Here is a 25,678-nt window from a genome sequence, read left to right on the forward strand (position 1 = left end):
CGTTCATTCAGTGTTCCAGCGGCTGCTGCCATTGCTGTAACCCAGCTGCTCCCTGGGCCAGGCACTGCAGGCCGTATTTATCGGGAAAACACACAGCGACTGTAATTCCTATCAGGAATGTTGTTGTTGCAGCTACAGCTGTGAGGAGAATTAGGCGACACGTGCACAAACGCAGCGCTGGGCTCTCCCGCAGAATTGCCAGCACAGAATTGCCAGCACAGCCCACAGCCCCTCCGGGACCCGCTGCGCTCCCTGGAATACAAACTACCACCGAAAGGAGGTGCCCAAAAGGCTCCAGCTTTCAATCCGGAGCGCTGCCTTTGGGGTTGTAAGGGAAAAATTAAAAGCAGGTTATAAAATGCCCCTCAAGCTGACACTAATGAGTTCCTGACTCCTTTTCGGGGCTGGTGCGGGAGAAGTTAAACTTTCCCAGCCCCCAGAATTCAAGGAATTCACGGTCTATGTAAAACAGGGGACTTGGCATTGTTTAATTGAGGGCTAAACTGCTCAGCACGCCGTGAGAAATGAAATCGGGGTGTTTTCAACTGCCCCAGGTCCCAGACATCTGCACCTCCACTCCTCACGTCAGCAGCTCAGTAGTTCGCTGGATAAGTTAAATCAGCAGACAGCTCTCCAGCGTGCTCCAATGGCCTTCAACACGAAAATAATTGAAGTGTTTGGATGTGAGTGTGCAAACTGGGACGTGCACGGCATCCTCATCCTCTGCAACATCGCACTAAAGCGAGGAGATGGATTCGTTCACTCTGCCTCACCCACTGCTGTGGTGTTGGTAAAGATGGGTGAAGATTGGGACAAGCTTTTCCGGCCTCTGGGATTCCTGTCAGCCCAACGCAAAAGCCTCACACTCCCTTCTCTGTTTGACAAGTCAAGTCCTCCCACGGCAAACCCTTGTGGAAGAGAGGCTGGGAAAGGGCTGAGGAGGAGGAGGATAAGGGGTGAGCTGTGCACACACAGCCTCACCTCACCTGGGGAGGAAAGGGAAAGGGAAAGGGAGATAAAAATGCTGCCAACAAAGTCCATCAGCGGGAGGCTCTGGTCACCGTGTGCCGGGCAGGGAGAACTCCTGAACTCCAGGTAGCGCTTGGGGTAGGGAAGAGAAACGCAGCAGCAGCTCAGAAATGTGATTCCTACACGTGTCTGGGTCTCTGCTGCAGAGCTTTGGGGTGGAAGGGCACTGACAGAGGGGAGGAGGCAAGGGGGCGGAACAAAGGGAAGAGGAGGCAAAGCAGCTCTGACAGCTCCCGCTGGGGTTTCCAACCTTCCTTCCTCCAAAGCCCCCGAGGGATCAAAGATCTTTGAACATCCCCCCGCTCTTTCCGAGGGGCTTTGCAGCGCTGCTGCAGTTGCCATGACATCAGGCATGAGACAGGAAAGTTGTGGTCCTGCTCCCCGGCAGCCCTCGCACAGGGGCACGGGGAGGAGACGAGGAGGGCTGGTGCCACCGCTGCAGCCCCACCTCTGCTTTGGCCATCCCGGGAATCTGCCAGGGTCCCTTTGGGCCGCGGGCAAAGAGATCCTCTGCCCAGATATCTCTGAGACACGACACGGCATCAACGCCTGAAACAGTCCCCGCACGAGATTCTTTGGGCAAGTCGGGAATTTCCACTCAGTTCCCAGAGAAAACAGCACCTTTATTTTCCTCTCAGAGGCGATGAAGCATCTTTTAAACATCAGAGCAGGCACATGGTCGGGGCCCCTCCGTGCAGCAGTGTCAAACACAGCAGACACAGCCCAGGGGCAGCTCATGCCAAGATTCCATCCCAACCCCAGCTCCTGAAATGCTCCGTGACGCCGCCACTCCTGACAGAATTCCCTTGGGAGGTGTAAAACCCTGCCTATAAATACACGAAAAACAACCCCGGCAGGGGCAGCACGGAGCTGCTCAAAGAGTATTTTTGGCTTGTTGTGCTAAGAAGTGAACCGGGGACTTTCTCTGCTCCAGCAATTTTGATAAGTGTGGGGATAAGGCCAGATAAAAATAATTACTCCTGATAGTCCCCTCGTTCACCTGCTCCTGACTAACACTTGAATTCTGTAAAAGATGCTGGGAGTTGCAATCGGCACGGATTTGGTTCAGGTCTGATTTAGAAAAGATGGAAAACTCCCGGGTCCCTCTGAATTGCACCGTGCAGCTCTGGAATGGTGGGGAGTTCAGTCCAGCAGGATGATGGATTGTTCTGCCACGGCACCACAAAACTTTGATGAATGAGCTGCACATGGTGCTGCCGGGGAAAGGAAGGAAGGGAATGTCCACACCACGGGCAGAGAGTAATGACTGAGCAGAATTCAGGAGAGGAGGATTGCTCTTTGGCAAAAGGGGATTGGGAAATAGTGTTAAATTCTAGAACTAACAGTTGTGATCTGCGCTTCGATTCCTCAGCCACTGGGAGACAGCACCTCTCCTCCTGGAGCACACAACGAAAACCCCAGACTGCTCTGGGCTCCGAGGGACCCCACAGCCCACCCAGTGCCACCCCTGCCACGGCAGGGCCACCTCCCACTGTCCCAGGTGCTCCAAGCCCCAGTGTCCAGCCTGGCCTTGGGCACTGCCAGGGATCCAGGGGCAGCCACAGCTGCTCTGGGCACCCTGTGCCAGCCCTGCCCACCCTGCCAGGGAACAATTCCTGCCCCAGAGCCCATCCAGCCCTGCCCTGGGCACTGGGAAGCCATTCCCTGGCTCCTATTTCTGCTTCCCCATGTAAAAAGTCCCTCTCCAGCCTTCTGAGATCAATAGGCCAATATCAGTCGGTAATTGGAAGATTTCAGAGGTCTGGATGAGACTTCTTAAACTGCCCACAGACAGTCCTGTCCCTCTCCAAGGCCTTCTGAACCTCCCAGGGCTCTGAGTTCAAACACTCTCCTGGATCAGGGCTCTCCCAGCCTGGGGATGGGCACAGCAGGTCCCAGTTCCCTGAGGGCAGCCGTGCCTTGATTTGGGAACTCTGTGCTCCCGACGCTGCTGCCTTCCCCCTACCCCACATCACCACAGAGCTGGGGGAACAGATTCCTGCCCTCGGGCACCTGGTGGGATTGTGGGGATGTTCTGTGCATGGCCAGGAGCCGGGCTCGGGGATTCTTCTGGGTCCCATCCCCGTCAGGATATTCTGTGATTGCAAGTGTGCTGTTCCCAAGCCCCTCCCGGGTCCAGCCCACCCAGCGAGGGGCTCAGCCCGGGCACCCACTGCACCGGAGAGCCAGAGAGCTGGGAATCCTGCCCAGGACACAGCCCGGAGAGAGATCAGGAATCCTGCCCGGGACACAGCCCGGAGAGAGATCGGGAATCCTGCCCAGGATACAGCCCGGAGAGAGATCGGGAATCCTGCCCGGGACACAGCCCGGAGAGAGATCGGGAATCCTGCCCAGGACACAGCCCGGAGAGCTGCGATGTCCCCACTGGGATGTCCCCAGTCCCTCTGCAGCTCTCTCCCTTCCTACCCCCAGACTCCCCACCTGCTTATTCAAAGGGTTCACTCATTTCTGCCCGAAGTCCATGCACAGTGAGTTCATAGGAAACTCTTCATATCTGTCCTGAAGCCGATGAAAAGTCATGAAATCCTTGGGGGTTGGTGACTCTGCCTGCCCGGTCTCCTGCTGGCGGAAGAACCCTTTGGGCCTTGCTGTGAATCACCTTCTCTCCTCCTCAGTGTGTACCTCAACAGCAGGAACAAAAAGACTCTTTCTTTGGGTGTCGTGAGTGAGAAGGGGCATTTATGGGTCACGGGGGGCTTCAACCCCTTCCTGTGGGCAGAGAGTGGAGGGCACAGAGATGTGGGTGAGGCAAGGCAGGGCACAGGGCCAACAGGCTGTCAGGAACCCTGCGGTGAGTGGCTCTGGCCAGTGTTTCCCTGGAACTGAGCACATCCTTCAGCCGAGCGTCGCTTCTGCCGCATCACGCTCAGCTCCGATGCGCTCCCCATGGCAAGAGCAAGCCCTGCCCGAGGAGCCCTGCTCTGAGGACACCTGAACCCGCCCAGAACTGGCATCTAGGGACTGAACTCACTGCTCCTGGCACAGTCAGGAGCCTGCTCTGAGGACACCTGAACCCGCCCAGAACTGGCATCTAGGGACTGAACTCACTGCTCCTGGCACAGTCAGGAGCCTGCTCTGAGGACACCTGAACCCGCCCAGAACCCGCATCCAGGGACTGAACTCACTGCTCCTGGCACAGTCAGGAGCCTGCTCTGAGGACACCTAAACCCACCCAGAACCCGCATCCAGGGACTGAACTCACTGCTCCTGGCACCATGAGGAGCCCTGCTCTGAGGACACCTGAACCCACCCAGAACCCGCATCCAGGGACTGAACTCACTGCTCCTGGCATCATGAGGAGCCCTGCTCTGAGGACACCTAAACCCGCCCAGAACTGGCATCCAGGGACTGAACTCACTGCTCCTGGCATCATGAGGAGCCCTGCTCTGAGGACACCTGAACCCACCCAGAACCCGCATCCAGGGACTGAACTCACTGCTCCTGGCACCATGAGGAGCCCTGCTCTGAGGACACCTGAACCCACCCAGAACCCGCATCCAGGGACTGAACTCACTGCTCCTGGCACCATGAGGAGCCCTGCTCTGAGGACACCTAAACCCGCCCAGAACTGGCATCCAGGGACTGAACTCACTGCTCCTGGCATCATGAGGAGCCCTGCTCTGAGGACACCTGAACCCACCCAGAACCCGCATCCAGGGACTGAACTCACTGCTCCTGGCACAGTCAGGAGCCTGCTCTGAGGACACCTGAACCCGCCCAGAACCCCCATAAAGGGAATGGACTCGCTGCTCTGCAGACACCTAAACCCGCCCAGAACCCCCATCCAGGGAATGGGCTCGCTGCTCCTGGCACGATCAGGCCCCTCCAAAGGGCAGTGGGCTGTGAATAAACAAGGTCTGGACCGGCCGTGATAACCAAATGTTTATCTGGAACCTGTCCCCACCCAGCTGGCTGCTGGCCCCTGTGACTCAGCTCCTTTGGGTAGCTTTATGCCAGGGATGAGCCAGGGGAGATGAAAGTCTTCGGTTTGTTTATCCTCCCCCTGAAAAACAGGAATCCTCTCGATTCCCCAGGTCTAGGAGAGACCTGCGGGTTTTACAGTACCATTCTGAGCGGCTGCTCCGTGCAAAGCCGCCGCCGTGTGACCCGGGGCTGGCGGCACTTTGTCACGGCAGCGCCCCGAAAAGCCATTTCCAGAGGCGCAGCCCTCCCAAGGCCCGCCGCTGTCCCCCGCTGTCCCCAGCCCTCCCCGCCCTCAGGGACACGCGGAGGCGGCGGAGGTTCTCAGGACGCCTTTATTTGTGAAGCTGTGGCGGCGAGGCAGCGGCGCTGCCGGGCGCTCCGCGGCTCTCTAGTGGTACTTGCGGGCCAGGGCGTGGGCGACCACACGGACCAGCTTCTGCCAGGCAGCCTGGCAGTCGGGAGTGAAGTCCTTGCCGAAGTGGGCGGCCAGGACGATGATCAGGATGTCACCCAGGAGCTGCGGGGACGAGAGCAGCCTCGGGTCAGCAGTGCCCGGTACATCCCCACACAAGCGCTCGCAGCACACCCAGGGAAGCCTCCAGGGAATCTGCAGTCTTAAAAACCTCCCCCCGCTCCTTCTGAGAATCACCTCAAACTCGGGCTCTGCTGGTATTCTAAAGGTTCAGGTTCTGTTGCCGTACGGGAAAAGTAACCAAAAATTCTCTGGAGTTTTTTGGAGAATTTTTCTAAAGTCTCCAAAACTAAATTTTCCTCTGTCCCGGCTCGGGTTTGGAGCGTCTCTCAAGCAGAAGACGCAGCCGAGCTCCCAGCCCAGCAGGAGCCCGAGCTTGGCGGCAGAGCGAGAACCCCGTCTGCCAGCCCAGGGACAAATGTTGGGGTTAATTCCCCACCGAGATACTCTCAGCCAAAGTTTTCTCTCTGTAGATCCTCTTTTGCTTTTGGCATCCAGCCGCCAGCTCCTGCTCCTCATTCATCTCCCTGTTCTCCTCCGTGCCAAACTTTGCTCTTGCTCCTTCTCTTCCCCCTTGGCTCGAACCTTTTCCTGCCCAACAACTGCTTTCCCTCAGTTCTCCCCCTCCATCCCCGCAGTGAAGCCACGTCCTGCCCTTCCCATCACCCGTCCCCTGCACACAGCCCGTGTCCCCTGCAGCCTGAGCGGCGCCTTCCCTCCGGGCTGCACTGCCTCCTTCCCCCTCTGTCCCTCGTGCCCTGCCCGGGTAAATCCTGTCCTGGGGGGTTTGGGGAAGGCAGGTCAGGGGCACAACTCACCCTGAAGTTCTCGGGGTCCACGTGCAGCTTGTCGCAGTGCAGCTCGGACAGCTGGGAAAAGGTGTTCTTGATGCTGTCCAGGTTCTTGACGGCATCTCCGAAGGAGGTGAGCACCTTCTTGCCGTGGGCCTGCACCTTGGGGTTGCCCAGGACGGCGGTGGGGCTGGACAGGTTCCCGAAGGAGGCGAAGAACCTCTGGGTCCAGGGGTAGACGATCAGCAGCCTGGGGACAGACACAGACGCGGTCACACCGAGGCTCCGGTGGCCGCGGTGGTTTCCCCGGGCAGGAGCGGCCGAGGAGGCTCCAGGAGCTGCACTCACCTGGCCAGGGCCTCGGCGCCGCACTCGGCCACGTTCACCTTGCCCCAGAGGCCGGTGATGAGCTGCTTCTCCTCGGCTGTCCACTGCACCATGGTGTCGGCGGTCGGGTCGGTGTGGCGGCTGCGGCGAGTCTGGGCTCTGCTCCCGAAGGATGGCACGCTGCGGAGCCGCTCTCCCGGGCCGCTTTTATCCCCTGCTCGGGGCCCCTCCCCTGGCCCCTGCACCCCTCCATTGGCCGGCCCGGGGGCCCGGCACCCCCGGGAGGGGAGCCCAGCCCAGGGTGGGGCCCCGGGGCAGGGTGCCCAGATCCCGCAGATCCCGCACGGCCGGGCTTGGCCGGCCCCCGCCCGCCCCGTCTTTGATTTCCAGCCCTGCCGGAGGGTGGCTTTATCTCCGGGCGAGGTCCCAGCACGGCTCCCCGCGGAGCAGCGCCAGGGAAGGTGCCAGCCCTGGTGCCCCTTGGATGGTGCCAACCCCTGAGGCAGGAGATGGGGACTCGGGGCTCTTGGGCTCTCCCTCTGAATGCACCAGTTTCTCCTCCTCTTCTTGCAGGACCTGCCAGGCTTTGGGTTCTCCCTTTGCTTCCCCATCAGCTGTGTAAGAGCTGGATTAACTTCACGGTGACGCTGCTAAAACCACGGCAAGGCCGTGCAGCCAAGAGGGAACTCGTGTCCCAAAGAGCTTCTCGGCCGAGGTCAGGCAGGGCTGGGAGGGAGATGCTACACCCCAGGGCGTTGGAGCACCCTGCCTGCAGGCTCTTGGCTCACAGGGCATGAGGAGAGTGGGGAAGACTGGGATTACTGGGATCCCACAGAACCCCCAAATCCCTGGGGCTGGAAAAGCCCTCCCAGCCCAGGCAGTCCCCCCTGTGCCCACCTTGTCCCCAGCCCAGAGCTCTGAGTGCCACTTCCAGGGGACACCTGCAGGGATGGGCACTCCAAAGCTCCCTGGGCACTGCCAAGGCCTGAGCACCCTTTCCAGGAAGAAGAAACATCTGCACAGATGTGCAGCCCGAGGCAGTGCCTGACCCAGGGCTGATCAGTGCTGTTCCTGAGCAGTGGGAGAGGCAGCTGAGGCTCCTGGGGCTGCTCCTCTGTGCCCAGCTGGAGCAGGTGCAGGGGACAGGGATGGAGCTCCTGGGGCACAGGAATGCCCTGAGGGGTCTGGATCACCTTGGAGCACAGTGTCTGTGTCTGTTCCTGCTCACTGCAGGAGGGGACATGGCCAAAGGGCCCTGGTCAGGCCGGGGGTGACACTGCTCCCCAGCCCTCTGCAGCCAACACTGTGGTGTGCATGGAGTGACAGAATGCCAGACTGGCTTGGGCTGGAGGGAACTTTGAATCTCACCCAGTCCCACCCCTGCCATGGGCAGGGACACTTCCCACTGTCCCAGGCTTCTTCCAAGTCACATCCCACCGAGCCTGGATGGTTGTGTCTGTCACATTCTGCCTTGGATAATCTAAGAATGACAATGACTTTAAAAAAACCTCCAATCCCACAAAACCCCACACACAGGAAGTTCCAAGCTGTGGCCCCAATCTCCCTGTCATTTCTCCCACTGCACATTTTGTACAGTTCCACTCCACTCACTCTGGGAAAGTCTTAAAACATTAAACCAAGCAATGTTACCTGGTGTCTCCGCAAAGTGCCAGAGTGTTTCTGTTTGTGTTTTGTGGTGTTTATCTGGGTTTTGTCCTGGACATTCCCCTGGGATCTCCATCTCGGACAAGTTTCACGTGCACGAGCGAGATCCTGGCTCGTGTTATCCCCGTTTGTGAGCATTTGCTCCCCCAGGGCCCCTGTCCCTCCCTCCCCGTCCCCACAAGGAACCAGACATCTCCTGGTGGTGGAGCAGCTGCTGTTTATTTGGTGATTAGAGGCAGCAGAACCCGAGGAGGATTCCCGGGAGTGTCTCCAGGCAGGAAGGCTCCGGGAGGCTCAGTGGTACTCGTGGGCCAGAGCGTGGGCCACCACACGGACCAGCTTCTGCCAGGCAGCCTGGCAGTCGGGGGTGAAGTCCTTGCCGAAGTGGGCAGCCAGGACGATGATGAGGGTGTCACCCAGGAGCTGGCAGCGCAGGGAGAAGAAGCCATCAGCTGGGGCTGCCCCACATCTCTCCTCACCGCCCCACCCGGCTCTCTGGGGAACTCACAGCAGCGCAAGGAGCAGGCTGATCTCAGATTTATCTCGGGTTTATCTCAGATTTGCCCTGGCCCCGTGCAGGGCACCAGGCTCCTGGCACACCCTGTGGTCTGGGATCCCCGGGGTGCTGGATCCTGCCCCCAGCACCTTCCTTTGCCTGCTGTGCACTGTCCTCCCTCGGCTTCTATGGAATTCACCCCTCCATTGCCATCCCTACCCGCCCACCCTGGCTGGCCCTGGGCTCGGAACCCTCCTGCCAGAGGAGTTGTGCTTTTCTCCCCTTCTGGTTTAACCACTCCCTCCCAGCCGAGCTCAGCTCTTCCCTCTAAACCCCGTCTCAGTTCCTTCCATTCTGCCTGCTCCAAGATGTTTCTCCTGACCAGGACACATCTGTCTCTGCATTTCTCCCCATCCATCTCCCGTGCCTGGCTGCCTCCTCTCACAGACCCCAGCCCAGAACTCCTCCCCAAACAGGACTCTCCTTTCCCCAAACAGGACTCTCCTTTCCCCTCCACTGCCCCCAATCTCCACAGGCTCTCAGGCAGCCCCAGGGTTGGGGGGAAAGAGACCTTTTCCCGAGGTGTCGCTGACTGTCAGAGCCCTCCGAGACCCCTTCAGCCCCTCCAGGGCCCAGCCCCTCTGCCCAGCCAAGGCTGGAGCTGCCCATGCCTCACCCTGAAGTTCTCGGGGTCCACGTGCAGCTTCTCACAGTGGAGTTTGCTCAGTGGGGCAAAACATTTCTTGATGCCGTCCAGGTTCTTGACGGCCTCGGCGAAGGAGGTGAGCACCTTCTTGCCGTGAGCACGGACCATGGGGTTGCCAGTGATGGCCGTGGGGCTGGACAGGTTCCCGAAGGAGGAGAAGAACCTCTGGGTCCAGGGGTAGACGATCAGCAGCCTGGGGAGAGGTGGAGGGACACAGACAGAGACAGATGTTGGTGTTCCAGGGGCTGCAGTGGTTTTCCCAGGCAGGAGCAGCTGAGCAGGAGCTGCACTCACCTGGCCAGGGCCTCGGCGCCGCACTCGGCCACATTGACCTTGCTCCAGAGGCAGGTGATGAGCTGCTTCTCCTCGGCTGTCCAGTGCACCATGGTGTCGGCAGAGGCTTCCCGGGCTGCCCTGAGCGATGCCGAGGGGAGGACGTGGCTCCTCAGGCAGCCCCAGGGATTTTTATAGACGGCTCAGCCTAATCTCAGCGCACGGCGCCGCTGCCTGGGGCCGGGCAGGGAGCGGGGCTGCACGGGGGCAGATAGCGGCCTTTGGAAGCTGGCCAAGGGGGAGAGAGGCCCTTTCCCCCTCGCCCTCGGGGTGCACGAGCATCCCCTGAGCCCTGAGCACAGGTGGAGCTGCTGGCACGGCTCCAGCCCAGGGGGATTCCGGGGTGGCGCAGTCCCGTGTCCCTGCCGGGGACACCGGCCCCTCCTGCCAGGGGACCCCTCACGGTGCTCTTTGCACGTGGAATCACGGAAGCCCAGACCCCAAAGCTCACCCAGTGCCACCCCCTGCCATGGGCAGGGCCACCTCCCAGTGTCCCGGGTTTCTGCAGCCTGCCCTGGGCCCTGGCAGGGCAGCCACAGCGTCCCTGGGCAGCCCCAGAGCCTCTCCAGCAGCTGCATCAGAGCCCCCGGGCACCCACCAGCTGACACAGGCTACAGACACACCTTGAAACACCCCAAGAAAGAATTCCAAGGGCTTCTGCACTTGAGGATTATTGAGCCATGGAGAATTTTGAAGTCTGCTGGGCTGGGCTGGCCCCCTGTTCGCAGCTGTGGCCAGTGGCCCATGACACCGCCAGTGACAAGAGCTCCCAGTGGGGCACAGACAGCCCCCAGGGGCCCGGGAGGTTGGCAGGGTGAGCCTGGTCAGGACTGCACCAGCTCTGGGCAGTCCTGGACCCTGTGAGACCTGGAAAAACCAAAGGCAAGCACAGCTCAGACAGTGCCAGCCTTGGGCTCACCCTGGAGCTTCATTCATTTTTATAAGAAAGAGTTCATTTTGGTTTCAAATCCCCTGCTTTCTGCCTTGGAGGCAGCGGCCTGGCTGGGAGGTTTGGGACCTGAGCTCCTAGCACAGGGATTGACTGCTCAGGGAGCTCTCTGGGGACAAGGCTGGGAGGGGAAATGTTCCTCTCAATGTGCTGAGCAGGGGCAGTTTCTGTAGCTCTTTTTGAGCCTGCAGAGTCAAAGGGAGATCTTCCCCCAGTGTAACCCCAGCAGCACCTGACAGCTCATTCCCAGACAGAAAACCAGCCCCTGCTCTCAGCCTGGGATGGATTTCACTTTGCTCAGGACTCTTCCCTCAAGCATCCTCCCAGCTGGCTGCTCCCTTCGGTGTGGGTGGAAGATCTCCCAGCCCCTGGAACCACGGGATCATGGAATGGTTTAGGTTGGAAGGGATCTTCAAGATCAGCTCATTCCACCCCCTGCCATAGGCAGGGAACCTTCTACTAGACCAGGCTGCACAGTTGCCCCCTTCCATGGACAAAATCCTTCCCTTTTAGAGACAAACCCTCCCAAAGGCAGCTCCAGTGAGGCCTTTCTGCCCCAAGCAGAGTTTCCTGGTCCCTGATTGCAGCAGTGTCCCCGCCAAGCTTTACAGAGCCCTTATCAGCAGCAGTGGCATCTGTGCCCAGGCTCTGCTCTGGAGCCAGGCCAACCTCTGCTCTCCTCCAGAACATGCAGGGCCTTGTGTCTTTAGCCAGCACATCCTGAAGGTGTCTTAGGTCCTCTTTTAAAATCCCAGAAGGGTTGGGTTGGGAGGGACCTCAGAGCCCACCCAGTGCCACTCCCGCTGTCCCAGGCTGCTCCAAGCCCCAGTGTCCAACCTGGGCACTGCCAGGGACCCAGGGGGATCCTGCACCCAGGGCTCTCCTCTGCTCTCCTCACCTGTTTCTGGGTCGGGTGGGCTGGTGGTGTTGTCACTTTGCTCTGTCACACCAGAGAGGGACGACTGTCACTGGGAGCGTGGGACACACTGGCTCTGTGACACAGCCTTGTCACTGTCCCTAGCCCTGGACAACAGGGACATCCAGGCGCTGAGAGCAGGACAGGATCCACATCAGCACTGGGATGTGTCCAGGAGGGGAGCGACAGAATGACCATGATGGGGACCCTGAGATGAAAAGTCACTGTGAGGTCCCTGGCACTGCACTGGGTGCTGGTTTGGGCCAGCCCTGGGCACCCCCACAGGCCTGGGGGGCTGCAGGGTACACCCACCACCCAGCCTCGTGTGTGCTGGGAGATTCCACGGCTTTCAACTGCAACAGGGTGTCGAGAGTGGTCTCACCTCCTGCAGTCCTGCTGAAATGCCCGTCTGCTGGGTGAAAGGAGAAGGTGCTGCAGGGAATCAGATTTTGGGCTTTTTTTCCTAATTCTTTTCCCCAGCCCCTCGGGACTGCCAGCAAGGCTGGACCTTTGCCTGCTTGGCTGTGCAGGATAGAGGGGTCAAGTGCAAACCCCTGCTCTATCAGGAGAAAGGCAAAATATTTATTCCTAAATCATGCAAAACAAGCGGATCATCATTCTGAGATACCAACATGTCTCTACTTGTTGCTTTTTAGGCTGTTCTTGGAAAAACTTTGCTGAAACTGAGATGCTTACATGGGATCTTTCCATCCCAGTGAAAAGATGTGCTTCCCTTAAGCCAAAATGAGAAAAAAAAAAGGCTCTAACACATCCTGTCTGAAAGCTGCCCTCATCCCCTGCTCTTGGGATCTTACACATTTCGGATATCAAACTCTGCACCAGTTTTCATCACCAATGCAGAAAACACTTTTGATCAACTTAACACATCAGTAGCAAACCACGGAGGGGTAAATTTCTGCCTCACCAGTGACTCTACACATTGATATCCTTGCAAACACCCCAGGAGGAGAGGCCCCAGGCCCACAGAGACACAGAACACAAAGAATTCCAGAAAATGTGGTTTTTATTGCCTGTTACAAACACAGATGCCCCGAGGCTCTAGTGGTACTTGCGGGCCAGGGCGTGGGCCACCAGCCCCACCAGCTTCTGCCACACGGCCTGGCAGGCAGGGGTGAAGTCCTTGGTGAAGTGTGTGGCCAGGACGATGATCAGGATGTCCCCCAGGAGCTGCAGAGGCAAGGCAAGAGGGAAATCGGGTCAGCAGGGCGCTGGGCACCCTTTCACCCTGCACAGCACCCCAGGACCAGAGTCCCCAGAGGGTCCTGGGGCTGTGGCCCAGGGAAGGTCTGTCAGCTGCAGGACAAGAGCCCTGTGCTGGCCGTGGGCATCAGCATCCAGCTGCTGCATCTCTGCTCCCCCTCACATTTTCCAGCCTCTGGACATTTCTGTGCCTTTCCTTTTTCTGCTGTGAAACACCACAGCTACATCAGCCGAGGGTCCGTGCGAGCTCCACCTTGTACATCCCCAAAGCCAGGCTTAAGCAGAGGCTGAAGCAGAGGCCAACATCCTGCTCCTTTTCTCCAGCCTTGCCTGCACAAGCCCCCAGAGTTCTGGAGAATCTCCCTGTGTTTGCCACCAACTTTGTCCTTGCAGCCCAGAGCCCAGTATTACCCTGCAGTACTGAATTCCAACCCTCCCTTGCCCCCAGTTCCCGCTCCAGGCAGCCACGTCCTGTTTGGTGACTAAAACACAAGTTATTGGAGCCTGTTGGAAATCCCCCAGGCACTGAGGGGCTCTGAGGAAGGAGGGACAGAAGGTGAGGCTCCAAGGACACTCACCCTGAAGTTCTCGGGGTCCACGTGCAGCTTGTCACAGTGCAGCTCGGACAGATGGGAGTAGGTGCCCTTGAGGTTGTCCAGGTTCTTGATGGCTTCTCCAAAGGAGGTGAGCACCTTCTTGCCATGGGCACGCACCTTGGGGTTGCCCAGGATGGCCGTGGGGCTGGACAGGTTCCCGAAGTTGTCAAAGAACCTCTGGGTCCAGGGGTAGACGATCAGCAACCTGGGGACAGACAGGACACACACAGTGACACGTCCAGCCGTGCCTGGGGACAGACAGGGCACACACAGTGACACGTCCAGCCGTGCCTGGGGACAGACAGGGCACACACAGTGACATGTCCCAGCCGTGCCTGGGGTGGTTCCTGGGCAGGGGAACGGGGCTGGCTCTGGCTGCACTCACCTGGCCAGGGCCTCGGCGCCGCATTCCTCCACGCTGACCCTGCCCCAGAGGCTGCTGATGAGCTGCTTCTCCTCGGCTGTCCAGTGCACCATGGTGAGCTGCTGGCCTGGGCTGCAGGAGCACTCGGAGCCTGAGCTGAGCCCGGACGTGCCGGGCTTTTATCCCCGGGCTGGCCCCTGGTGGGGCCCTGGGCTGGGCTGGGTGGGGGTCCCAGGCACTGGTCACTCCGCACTGAGGTGTGGTCTTCGAGGAAAGCCCTGGGAGGCCCTTAACAGGCCACCTCAGGACCCTCTTATCTCCCTGTCCTTTGTCCCTGCTGCCCGCTCACCACAGGCACGGACATTGCACCCACCCCTGCCACAGGCACGGACCCCTCAGAGGGGCTTTAGGGTCCGGGAATTGTCTGGGTTGGGAAGGACTTTAAAGCTCATCCGTGCCATGGAAAGGGCACCTTCACTACCACAGGCTGCCCCAAGCCCTGTCCAGCCTGGCCTGGGACACTGGCAGGGATGGTGTCAGTGAAGCAGTGGTCACCTCCTAGCTCCAGCTTCCCAGGAACACGAGTGTGGGAGATGCCAGGGTGGGCTGCAGCTCCTCTGCTCAGTGTCCCCAGGGCAGCCCCTCCGGGCTCCGTCCCTGCTGGGAATTCAAAGCCTTGCACAAGGCCAGCAGGACCCTGCTGTGTCACAGCCTGATCAGCAACATCCATTCCCTCTACAGGCTTTTGTTTGGTCTGGCTGTCACTGCAGGGCTGTTTTCCTGGTTCCCAGGCCTCCAGGGAAGCTGTGCTCCCGTGCTCAGACAGGCAAAGCCAGGATGCTTGAGGTGTCAGGCACCCAGACAAAACCATGGACACTGGAGTTGCTCCAGGCCAGGCTGGATGGGGCTTGGAGCTGCCTGGGATAGCTGCCTGGGATAGAATGTGCCCCTGCCCATCGCAGGGAGCTGGAACTAGGTGATTATCCAGCCCAAACCATTCCATGATTATTTAAATCTGTGCCTTTGGGTCTGTCTGTGGGCAGTTTAAGAAGTCTCATCCAGACCTCTGAAATCTCCCAATTACAGACTGATATTGGCCTATTGATCTGAGAAGGCTGGAGAGGGACTTTTTACACGGGGAAGCAGAAACAGGAGCCAGGGAATGGCTTCCCAGTGCCCAGGGCAGGGCTGGATGGGCTCTGGGGCAGGAATTGTTCCCTGGCAGGGTGGGCAGGGCTGGCACAGGGTGCCCAGAGCAGCTGTGGCTGCCCCTGGATCCCTGGCAGTGCCCAAGGCCAGGCTGGACACTGGGGCTTGGAGCAGCCTGGGACAGTGGGAGGTGTCCCTGCCGTGGCAGGGGTGGCACTGGGTGAGGTTTAAGGTCCCTCCCAAGCTGCACCAGTTTGCCATTCTGTGATCTCACTGGGAACAGTGGCACGAGCCCATCACCCTGATCCATTGGGGGATCACATCTGTAGTCACACCTTAGCTGCTCCCCACAGGGTTCTGTGAGCCATTATGAATTGTTTCCATTTCTGGCCGTGGGAGAGGCCCTCCAGCAGCCCCCGGCAGGCTCTGATAGCCCGGCAGTGGGGCTGTGTGGGGCAGATAAAGCTATCGTCAGGTGCCCGGGGCTCCTCACCTACACAGCAGAGACACGACACACCCGTGCCTCTGAAGAGATCTGGGCACTCCAGAAGTTGTCCCAATTCCTCCCACACGGCTACAAAGAGTGCGATGGAATTGGTGAATATGTGAATTTTGAGTCTGTGCGGCCGCAGTTGCCCAGGCAGACGTTCCCATCACGTGAGCCTGGCTGGCAGCTGCTCGCCCAGCTGGGCACAAGAACGGCCTCAGTGACCTCTCATTTATTACTTCTCGGCAGCCTCTGAAATTGGCATTTCAATGCCAATTCCCTGGCATTGAAATTAAAACCCGGGCTGCATCGGGGGCTGTTCTTAGCAATGCCCTCGCCTCTGATAGGGGATTCATTTTCAGCTCTGCGAGGCTGAACTTTGAAAGGGAAAAGATAATGATGCTTTTCTGCTGCATCTGAACCAGCAGCAGGGAAATGCTCAGGGAGGGGGAGCAGGAGGGTGAGCCTGGGACAGGCAGGACAACATCAAACACAGAGGCTGGAGGAGACTGCTACCTGCAGCATTAACATCATTTTTAAAATGTGGTTAATCAATGCTGGGTTTCTGGAGTCTGTTGAAAACAAGAAGAGATGTGGCTTGTGGTGAGAAGCCTGCAGGCTGGAGCCACGGTGTGACCCATCAGGCTCTGGTTTTGCTGCTGTGGGAGCAGGATGACTTCTCCTGGATGCAATGATGGCCATAAAGAGCTGAGGGGGAAGGAGGAAGGCAAAGGCAACAGGAGGAAGAAAGGCAGAAATAATTTTTGCTCAGACAGGCCCATTCCATGCTGCTCTCCTGTATTGATCCCTTTAATGGTTGGTCTTATCCCCACAACAGCTCTTTAACCTCTAAATCCCTTCAGATGGGCACAATAGCAAAGGAATAACAGCAGGTGAATCAGCCACTAATGGGATTAGGGCCTTGTGCCTGCGCATGGGGAGAGCCTGTCCTGGCAATGGCCTTTTGCAGCCGCTCTGTAAATTCCTACCTCAGCTCCTGCCCCACAGCTCCCCAGTGGCCCACTTTGGCCAGTCTGGGACTGGTGCCTTGCATTGGCTTGGAGTCAGAGGTGATTTCCCACCACCGCAGACCCCCACTAAGGGGTGGTGGAATGGTGCTTGGGGCAGCAGGGGATATCAGGAACCCCTGGGAAAACATGGGACAAGGGCTGCAGGGACAGGAGCCAGGGAATGGCTTCCCAGTGCCAGAGGGCAGAGCTGGCTGGGCTCTGGGGCAGGAATTGTTCCCTGGCAGGGTGGGCAGGGCTGGCACAGGGTGCCCAGAGCAGCAGAGCAAAGCCAGATGCTCCCAGACTTTAGGGAAAAGGACAGAGCAGCTGCTCTAAACCCGTTCAGGATGTGGTCAGTGATGAGCCCAGGGAAATGCAGTGTCTGAATCAGTACAGTTTGTACAACTTCCCCTGGCTGGGACTGGTTGTTGCCTGAACATGGTAGGAAAGAATTTCTGGAAATGCAGTTTTTTTCCTTAGAAGGGACAGGGACACTGGGCACACCACAGAGAGCAGAGGTGTGGGGGCAGCACGGTGGACACTCCAGGCAGGTTGGAATGTTAGAGCAGAGAGCTGGATTCATCTCCACAGGGAGAGTTGTCTCCTTCAGCCCCAGGCACTCTGCTCTCAGCACAAAGACATTCCTACTGATTTCTCTGCTGTAACAATCAGGGGAAATGCTGTGGAGGTTAAAGGAATTCCTCTCTGCCCCTAACAAAGTTCTCTCATTTTGGGATCCCGATTTAAGCCTTGGTATCTTTTAGGTCTGACTCCAAGGGGTGAGGGGCACCCCTTGCTCTGACTGCTCCAGCTTCACCTTCATGCCATGCAATTATAGAAACATGGAATAACCTGAGCTGAAAGGGACACAATCCCTGAATCCTTGGGGCTGGAAAAGCCCTCCCAGCCCAGGCAGTCCCCCCTGTGCCCACCTTGTCCCCAGCGCAGAGCTCTGAGTGCCACCTCTAGGGGACACCTGCAGGGATGGGCACTCCAAAGCTCCCTGGGCAGTGCCAAGGCCTGAGCACCCTTTCCATGGGGAAATTCCTGCTGGAAAAGGACCTACAAGGACCATGGTGTCCAGCTTCTGGCCCTGCACAGGACCACCCCAAGAATCCCAACCCGTGCCTCACTTCTGATACAAACAGGTTTAAATTGACTCAGAGCCTTTCACTGTATTGCTTTAATTTCACAGGCAATCTCCTGGGTCTGGAATGTGGGTTCTGGGGACACTGCTGGGGGATGGGGACTGGATTAAGAGAAGTGCCCCAAGAACCTGCTGCGCACAGCAGGAGACCCAGATGGACCCTGTGTGTCCATCCCTGTCCCTGTGGCCCTGCAAAGGGACCCGCCACGATGTGCTCAGCCCTGGGACCAGCCCAGTGCCCCCGGCCGGGGGTGCAGAGCTCAGTGTGGGGACAGGATGGGGGCACAGGGTGAGCCATCAGAGCCAGCAATCTGGGGGACAGCTGGATCTCAGTGAAACTGCTTCTGAGCCCTCCCTCACCACAAGAAGCCGTGCAAAGCCGGGCAGAGATGGACAAGAGCAGGATTTTTATCCTGGACAAGCTGCCCGCAGGATGTGCCCCCTCAGGGCAGAGCTTTTCCTCCATGGTTTGCCCTTGCCCCAGCTGGGCTCCCATCGCCCAGCACAGCAGGGACTCGGGCTGTGGCTGTCCCCAGCCCCTCAGCCCCTGGCTCAGGGGACACTGGGGCACAGCTCCAGGGAGGGACACGCTCGGGGGGTCGGGAGGAGTTTGCAGCCGTGCCCGGAGCTGGCCCTGCCCGGCAGGGCTCGGTGCTGGCCCTGCCCGGCACACGGAGCTATCAGCGAGCCCTGCCTCCGCTATCGCCGCGGGCAGCCCCCGCCGCTCCCCGCCTGCGGCCACCGATAAACCGCCCGGGGCCGGGGGCTGGGGGACATGGGGACATGGGGACAGCCAGCCCGGGGCTGGGGGCTGGGGGACATGGGGACAGTCAGCCCGGGGCTGGGGGACACGGGGACATGGGGACATGGGGACATGGGGACATGGGGACAGTCAGCCCAGGGCTGGGGGCTGGGGGACATGGGGACAGTCAGCCAGGGGCTGGGGTCTGGCCCAGGGACAGACAGATGGACAGATCTCCAGCCTACATCAGTCACAGCAGGTGCAGTTCTGCTGTGGAATCATGGAATGGGCTGGGCTGGGTTGGAAGGGACCTTAAACCTCTTCCAGTGCCACCGCTGCCATGGCAGGGCCACCTCCCACTGTCCCAGGTGCTCCAAGTGTCCAGCCTGGCCTTGGGCACTGCCAGGGATCCAGGGGCAGCCACAGCTGCTCTGGGCACCCTGTGCCAGCCCTGCCCACCCTGCCAGGGAACAATTCCTGCCCCAGAGCCCATCCAGCCCTGCCCTGGGCACTGGGAAGCCATTCCCTGGCTCCTGTCCCTGCAGCCCTTGTCCCCAGTCCCTCTGCAGCTCTCCTGGAGCCCCTTCAGGCCCTGGCAGGGCTCTGAGCTCTCCCTGGAGCCTCTCCTCTCCTGCCCCTGGGGTACATTGAGCTTTCCTCTCATGTTTTTCTCCCAGGGCAAGCAGGAGCTGTTACAGGACAGGAGTTCAGGGTCTCCCCCATCCCTGCCTGGTGCCCACAGGCAGGATTCACACCAGGACAGAACGTGTAGCATCACACGGACCACGAGGGTGGGAGAGGACTCTCCTGTAGCCATGGGGCTGCTCTCCCCATTCCCTGTAGCCATGGGGCTGCTCTCCCCATTCCCTGTAGCCATGGGGCTGCTCTCCCATTCCCTATAGCCATGGGGCTGCTCTCCCCTTCTGTAGCCATGGGGCTGCTCTCCCATTCCCTGTAGCCATGGGGCTGCTCTCCCCATTCCCTGTAGCCATGGGGCTGCTCTCCCCTTCTGTAGCCATGGGGCTGCTCTCCCCTTCTGTAGCCATGGGGCTGCTCTCCCATTCCCTGTAGCCATGGGGCTGCTCTCCCCATTCCCTGTAGCCATGGGGCTGGCTGCTCTCCCATTCCCTGTAGCCATGGGGCTGCTCTCTCTTTCCCTACAGCCATGGGGCTGCTCTCCCCATTCCCTGTAGCCATGGGGCTGCTCTCCCCATCCCCTGTAGCCATGGGGCTGCTCTCCCCATCCCCTGTAGCCATGGGGCTGCTCTCCCATCCCCTGTAGCCATGGGGCTGCTCTCCCATTCCCTGTAGCCATGGGGCTGCTCTCCCCATCCCCTGTAGCCATGGGGCTGCTCTCCCCATTCCCTATAGCCATGGGGCTGCTCTCCCCATTCCCTGTAGCCATGGGGCTGCTCTCCCCATTCCCTATAGCCATGGGGCTGCTCTCCCCATTCCCTATAGCCATGGGGCTGCTCTCCCCATCCCCTGTAGCCATGGGGCTGCTCTCCCCATTCCCTGTAGCCATGGGGCTGCTCTCCCCTCTCCTGTAGCCATGGGGCTGCTCTCCCCATTCCCTATAGCCATGGGGCTGCTCTCCCCATCCCCTGTAGCCATGGGGCTGCTCTCCCCATTCCCTGTAGCCATGGGGCTGCTCTCCCATCCCCTGTAGCCATGGGCTGCTCTCCCATTCCCTGTAGCCATGGGGCTGCTCTCCCCATCCCCTGTAGCCATGGGGCTGCTCTCCCCATTCCCTATAGCCATGGGGCTGCTCTCCCCATTCCCTGTAGCCATGGGGCTGCTCTCCCCTTCTGTAGCCATGGGGCTGCTCTCCCATTCCCTGTAGCCATGGGGCTGCTCTCCCCATCCCCTGTAGCCATGGGGCTGCTCTCCCCTTCTGTAGCCATGGGGCTGCTCTCCCCATTCCCTGTAGCCATGGGGCTGCTCTCCCCATTCCCTGTAGCCATGGGGCTGCTCTCCCATTCCCTGTAGCCATGGGGCTGCTCTCCCCATTCCCTATAGCCATGGGGCTGCTCTCCCCATTCCCTGTAGCCATGGGGCTGCTCTCCCCATTCCCTATAGCCATGGGGCTGCTCTCCCCATTCCCTATAGCCATGGGGCTGCTCTCCCCATCCCCTGTAGCCATGGGGCTGCTCTCCCATCCCCTGTAGCCATGGGGCTGCTCTCCCATCCCCTGTAGCCATGGGGCTGCTCTCCCCATTCCCTGTAGCCATGGGGCTGCTCTCCCATCCCCTGTAGCCATGGGGCTGCTCTCCCCATTCCCTGTAGCCATGGGGCTGCTCTCCCATTCCCTGTAGCCATGGGGCTGCTCTCCCCTTCTGTAGCCATGGGGCTGCTCTCCCCTCTCCTGTAGCCATGGGGCTGCTCTCCCCCTGCCAGAGCTCCCCTGCCCCGTGGCCACTGAGGGAGCCCAGGGTTCCGTGCACAGACTGAGCCAGGCCGTGCTGCAGGAAAAGCACCTGAGAAAAGCACCGGAAAAGCTTGGTTGAAGCTGTGCTGGCAGCAGAGGGTGCAGAGCAGGCCATAAATGCCATTTCTTAGGCTGCTCCCTCAGCCAGGTAAACCCCAGACCCCTGAGCAAGGGCCTGGCTCTCAGCAAGGCTCCAGCATCCTTTGTCCCAGGCCAGGTGAGCTCCAAGGGATGTCACCAGTGCTCCCAGCACTACACTTGCCACAGGCTGAGCTGGCTCTGCCTCTCACTGCCCTGCAGAAGGTTCCCTTCCTCACAGACCTCCACAAAAAGTCCCAGCATTGTCTGGAAACCACGAGAGCTGTCCTAGACCCCACAGTCCTGGGGCATTTGGCAACAAAAGGTTTCCTGTGTGCGAGGATGGCTCCAGGGCCACCAAGTCAGGCAAGGACTTTTCTCCTCCTGCTCGTGGCATGGGACCAGCTGGGCCAGGAACATCTTTTATGGGTCTTGTTCTGATCTTACAGCCTTTAAAGGTGGCAATGGATGGAGCCAGACCTGTTCCTGTGTTGGGTTTGGGAGGGCAGACCAGACCTGACTCCAGATGTGACCCCATCCTGTCACCAGCCTCTTCTTCAAGCGGCAAAAGTGGCTCTGAAAATGGGGTGGAACCTGGGGGAATCCCTCTGAGGAGGCTGAGTGGTTGTCTGGGGGCTGGAGGAAGCTCCCCCTGCCCCAAGTGAGGCCCTGAACCTTGGGGCAGCCCTTGGCAGAGCCTCCCCCGGTGCCCAGACAGAGAGCAGGGCTCATCCAGCCCTCAGTGCTCCCTGGGCTCGTGGGGAGTCCGGCTGCCCTGGAGTCCTCAGTCACTCTGCTCAGCTCTGCCAGCACCAGGCACCGTCTGGGGAGTGCCAAAGAGCAGCTGAGCTGGGCTGGGGTCGGGACAGGGCCCACAGACCCTAGTTCACCCCAGCCCAGGGGGTGCCTTTGGCTGGGGCTGCTCTTCCCACGGCCAGGCACAAAGGGAGCCCTGGGAGCAGGGCCAGGAGCAGGGTCAGGGTGAGGGGTGGCACTGCCCCGTTCCCTGCAGTTTATGGGATGTCTGTGGGCTCTGCATCACCACTGGGGCCGTGAGTTTGCACGGGCTCAGGCTGCTGAGTCACGGCCCCGCCTGGCCGTGCTCGGGGCTGATAACGGGGCTGGCAAAAACACCAGCCCTGCGGGCGGTGATAAGGCAGCCCCCGGCCCCAGGGCAGCGTCCCCGTCCTGCTGAGTCAGACTCTGACACAGCAGAAAACATTTCTGCTGAGCCAGAGCGGCAGCCGGGGGAAAACAGGCAGCTTTTGGAATTTATTGTTGATTTTTCCTAGCAGGAGGACAGCTCCCCAGCATGGCCGCTGATGCTGTGTCAGTGAGGGGCCCAGGGGCTGTGGGGCAGAGGCCGTGGCAGGCTCAGGAGATGCACATTCCCAAGGGGCTGGGGGGACATGTCCTGACACCCAGCCACTCTCCGTCCTCCTCCTGCTGCCCTGCTGCAAGCCTCGGGGGAGGCTGTGTGAGGGGCCAGCTGCTGCCAGCTGCTGCCAGCTGTGTGCAAGGGGCCAGCTGTGTGCGAGGGGCCAGCTGCTGCCAGCTGCTGCCAGCTGCTGCCAGCTGTGTGCGAGGGGCCAGCTGCTGCTGAAACCTTTCCTGTTTCCCTAAGAGAGGGAATTTCACACTTTGTCCTCCTCCTCCTCCTCTCGGAGAACAGCTCCCAGGGGATCCGTTCTCCCTGGCCCCCTGCTCCCCCCCAGGCACAGCTCCCTGTGGGGAAACTGAGGCACAGGTCAGTGGCTGCTCTCCAGAAACACCATGAAATGCTCATGGCAGGGGATGGCAGGTCCCCTTCAGGAAAGCGGCTTGTTTGCTGTCCCGTGTCCTGCTCCTACCCAGGGACACAGCAAGATGAATTCTTCCTCAGAATGAATAGAATTCCATAAAATGTTTTAAATTCTATAATTAGAATCTTGGAATCATGGAATCTCAGACTGGTTTGGGTTGGAAGGGACCTCAAAGCTCATCCATTTCTACTCCCGTGCCATGGCAGGGACACCTCCCAGTACCCAGGTTGCTCCAAGCCCTGTCCAGGGTGGCCTTAGCCAGGCTTTCCCCACGTCCTGGCTGGATAACGAGGCCAGTTTGGGCTGGGGGTGCAGTGTCCTCCTGACCAGCCCAGCCCAGGCCGGGGAGGGGATGCTGAGCCAGCTGTGCTCCAGGGAAGCTCCTCCTGTGCTCCCAGCCTGGGCTCCCACACTTCTCCCGGGACTTGGGACAGGCTGCTTTGGGCTGATCCGCAGCACAGTGATTGTGCTGGGGAGCACGAAGCTGTCCAGACTGAGCTCCAGGGATTGAAAGGCACAAAATTCACCCAGAATCTGCTGTGACCCCAGGAGCTCCTGATGTTCACAAGTCTCTTCCAAGCAGGCCCTGAGTGAGGCTCTGGAGGCACCAGCACTGCCCTGGGAAGTGCCTTTTCCTTTCTCTGGAATGTGGGAGCTTCCTGCAGAAACCTCTGGGCTGGTTCATGCCCAGGGGACGACGGCTTTAGGGGATGCAAAAGGACCAACAGACCCTTGGGATGAGGCAAAAGGACCAAACAGGTTTTTGTTGACACAAACGGCAGGAAATCCACCTTTTCCAGGCAGGGAAACTGAGGCACAGATTAAAGTGGGGAGGGAAGAAAAGCAGAAGTGACTGGGGCACACCTGGTTTGTCCTCCCAGGACCCCCCACCTGCCATGAGACCCTGCTGCTCCTGTCAGTGACTGGGGTTTCCAGCAGAGGTGCCGGGGGTTGGCTGCTCCCAGCCCACCCCTAGTCTTGGATGTGAGTTTGGTGCTGAGCTCTGCTGATTTGGGAATTATCCACCCCCAGAGGTCAAACCTGGGGTCCTGGTGTGATGGGAGGCAGAGGGAGCAGAGCAGAGCTGGGGGTGAGCTGCCCCTACACTGCAAGGCTCAAATTACCCCAAACACGACAGGGCAGCTGCTCCCCAGGGTGGTGAGGGCTTTGCACTCCTGTTTGCCAGGTGTGGGAAGCACCTGCCCCCCTGGGCCCTGCTGCAATTCTGGAAACTTGGATTTGAGGATTTTAGTGTATAGTAATACATGGGAGTCAAGATGAAGGATTTGGGATGTTGTCTAAGCCCTTCTTCTTCACCTTCTTCTTCCTTCTTCTCCATGGGTTTGGGTGGGTTTCTGTAATTGGGTGAAGAAGGTCCCCATTGCAGGCCTTGGGTGGTCATTATTGGGTCAAAAGTATAAATAATACAGGTTATTGGGGGATTATCACTTAAATAACCTTGGAAAGAGTTAAAAGCCTCCATTTACCCCTGTTCTCTGACTTGCCAGTTAGAGCTCAGGCTGGTGAGTCTGTGCACAGATAAGAGACAATAAACATCCAAGTCTGAACTCGACATCTGCATTTCCCATGTATTCCTCCTGACCTCGGCAGAGAAAAAGAAACCAAAACTACAACAGTCCCCGAAAATCCCTGCCCCAAATCCCCTTGTCCTGCAGTGTCCCAGCCCCACTCCAGGGAGCCTCCTCGCTGCCCAGCTTGGTCCGTCTCTGCTCTGAACCCCGTTACTCCCTCTGTGGTTTGTGCTGTGCCCCCAGCCCCTGCTGCCCTGGGAAACCTGGGCACAAGAGGAGCTGAGAAAAGGCCCTTCCCTGCAGCGCCCAGCCCAGGCTCTGCAAAGCAGGGCACGGCTCAGGAGCAGCACAGCGGGGCCCGAGGGGAACGGGGAGCCCTGAGGGGAACGGGGCTCTGAGGGGAACGGGGAGCTCCGAGGGTAACCGGGAGCCCTCAGGGTAACCGGAGCCCTCAGGGTAACCGGGAGCCCCCACGGTAACCGGGAGCCCCCAGGGTAACCGGGAGCCCCCAGGGTAATTGTGGAGCCCCCAGGGTAACCGGGAGCCCCCAGGGTAACCGAGGAGCCCCCAGGGTAACCGGGAGCCCCCAGGGTAACCGGGAGCCCCCAGGGTAATTGTGGAGCCCCCAGGGTAACCGGGAGCCCCCAGGGTAACCGAGGAGCCCCCAGGGTAACCGGGAGCCCCCAGGGTAACCGGGAGCCCTCAGGGTAACCGGGAGCCCCCAGGGTAATTGTGGAGCCCCCAGGGTAACCGGGAGCCCCCAGGGTAACCGAGGAGCCCCCAGGGTAACCGGGAGCCCCCAGGGTAACCGGGAGCCCTCAGGGTAACCGGGAGCCCCCAGGGTAATTGTGGAGCCCCCACGGTAACCGGGAGCCCTCAGGGTAACCGAGGAGCCCTCAGGGTAATTGTGGAGCCCCCAGGGTATCCGGGAGCCCCCAGGGTAATTGTGGAGCCCCCACGGTATCCGGGAGCCCCCAGGGTAATTGTGGAGCCCCCAGGGTAACCGAGGAGCCCCCAGGGTAATTGTGGAGCCCTCAGGGTAACCGGGAGCCCCCAGGGTAACCGGGAGCCCCCACGGTAACCGAGAGCCCCCACGGTAACCGGGAGCCCCCACGGTAACCGGGAGCCCTCAGGGTAACCGGGAGCCCCCACGGTAACCGGGAGCCCCCACGGTAACCGGGAGCCCCCAGGGTAACCGGGAGGCCGGGCACAGCCGCGGGCCCGGGCCCGTCCCGCCCGGGAGAGCCAAGGAGCGGGGCCGGGCTCCCGCAGCGCCCTCGGCCGGAGCTGCCCCAGCGCGGGCCCGAGAGCGGCTCGATGGTTCCCTCTGCCGGGGCTGCGGGGCCGGGGCGGGCGGGATGTGGGATCCGGGATCGCGGGGTGTGGGAGTGGGATTGTGGGATGGGAGATGGGGAATGCGGGATTGCGGGGTGTGGGAGTGGGATTGTGGGATGGGAGATGCGGAATGCGGGATGTGGAATGTGCGATGGGAG

At 59.9% G+C, this 25,678-nt stretch overlaps 3 protein-coding genes and 2 long non-coding RNA genes across 6 annotated transcripts; 2 read left to right on the forward strand and 3 right to left on the reverse strand.

Annotated features, from left to right (window-relative positions):
* Positions 1-5,288: 5,288 nt before the first annotated feature.
* Positions 5,289-6,759, reverse strand: LOC136358254 (hemoglobin subunit beta). Its single transcript, XM_066314231.1, has 3 exons — positions 6,586-6,759; positions 6,265-6,487; positions 5,289-5,491 (listed from the first exon to the last, which is right to left on the reverse strand). The coding sequence occupies exons 1-3, from the start codon at positions 6,675-6,677 to the stop codon at positions 5,363-5,365; spliced, it is 444 nt and encodes a 147-aa protein (XP_066170328.1). The 5' UTR covers positions 6,678-6,759; the 3' UTR covers positions 5,289-5,362.
* Positions 6,760-8,426: 1,667 nt separating this feature from the next.
* LOC136358264 (hemoglobin subunit beta-like) lies at positions 8,427-9,882 on the reverse strand. Its single transcript, XM_066314247.1, has 3 exons — positions 9,726-9,882; positions 9,402-9,624; positions 8,427-8,652 (listed from the first exon to the last, which is right to left on the reverse strand). The coding sequence occupies exons 1-3, from the start codon at positions 9,815-9,817 to the stop codon at positions 8,524-8,526; spliced, it is 444 nt and encodes a 147-aa protein (XP_066170344.1). The 5' UTR covers positions 9,818-9,882; the 3' UTR covers positions 8,427-8,523.
* A 2,753-nt stretch (positions 9,883-12,635) lies between these two features.
* On the reverse strand, positions 12,636-21,348 carry LOC136358262 (hemoglobin subunit rho). 2 transcript variants are annotated; one of them, XM_066314245.1, is made up of 4 exons: positions 21,332-21,348; positions 13,832-13,942; positions 13,429-13,651; positions 12,636-12,817 (listed from the first exon to the last, which is right to left on the reverse strand). In XM_066314245.1, the coding sequence occupies exons 2-4, from the start codon at positions 13,921-13,923 to the stop codon at positions 12,689-12,691; spliced, it is 444 nt and encodes a 147-aa protein (XP_066170342.1). In that variant the 5' UTR covers positions 13,924-13,942; positions 21,332-21,348; the 3' UTR covers positions 12,636-12,688. The 2 variants fall into 2 exon arrangements, with proteins under 2 accessions (XP_066170342.1, XP_066170341.1); XM_066314244.1 differs by lacking the exon at positions 21,332-21,348.
* LOC136358267 (uncharacterized) lies at positions 14,020-17,615 on the forward strand. Its single transcript, XR_010743032.1, has 2 exons — positions 14,020-15,556; positions 17,221-17,615. It is a non-coding gene; the product is annotated as an uncharacterized lncRNA (long non-coding RNA).
* Positions 17,964-20,827, forward strand: LOC136358270 (uncharacterized). The gene is made up of 3 exons (XR_010743034.1): positions 17,964-18,432; positions 18,560-19,214; positions 20,743-20,827. It is a non-coding gene; the product is annotated as an uncharacterized lncRNA (long non-coding RNA).
* Positions 21,349-25,678: the final 4,330 nt, after the last annotated feature.

This window comes from Sylvia atricapilla, chromosome 2, assembly GCF_009819655.1.
Source record: "Sylvia atricapilla isolate bSylAtr1 chromosome 2, bSylAtr1.pri, whole genome shotgun sequence".
NCBI lineage: Eukaryota > Metazoa > Chordata > Aves > Passeriformes > Sylviidae > Sylvia > Sylvia atricapilla.

Excerpts from the sequence above, each read along its gene's own strand:
- LOC136358262 (XM_066314245.1), bottom strand. The coding sequence starts at position 13,923 with ATGGTGCACTGGACAGCCGAGGAGAAGCAGCTCATCAGCAGCCTCTGG. Across the intron at positions 13,652-13,831 it reads GGCGCCGAGGCCCTGGCCAG|GTTGCTGATCGTCTACCCCT; the intron begins GTGAGTGCAGCC and ends GTCTGTCCCCAG. Across the intron at positions 12,818-13,428 it reads TGGACCCCGAGAACTTCAGG|CTCCTGGGGGACATCCTGAT; the intron begins GTGAGTGTCCTT and ends TTGCCTCTGCAG.
- LOC136358254 (XM_066314231.1), bottom strand. The coding sequence starts at position 6,677 with ATGGTGCAGTGGACAGCCGAGGAGAAGCAGCTCATCACCGGCCTCTGG. Across the intron at positions 6,488-6,585 it reads GGCGCCGAGGCCCTGGCCAG|GCTGCTGATCGTCTACCCCT; the intron begins GTGAGTGCAGCT and ends GTCTGTCCCCAG. Across the intron at positions 5,492-6,264 it reads TGGACCCCGAGAACTTCAGG|CTCCTGGGTGACATCCTGAT; the intron begins GTGAGTTGTGCC and ends TCGTCCCCGCAG.
- LOC136358264 (XM_066314247.1), bottom strand. The coding sequence starts at position 9,817 with ATGGTGCACTGGACAGCCGAGGAGAAGCAGCTCATCACCTGCCTCTGG. Across the intron at positions 9,625-9,725 it reads GGCGCCGAGGCCCTGGCCAG|GCTGCTGATCGTCTACCCCT; the intron begins GTGAGTGCAGCT and ends ACCTCTCCCCAG. Across the intron at positions 8,653-9,401 it reads TGGACCCCGAGAACTTCAGG|CTCCTGGGTGACACCCTCAT; the intron begins GTGAGGCATGGG and ends CTGCGCTGCCAG.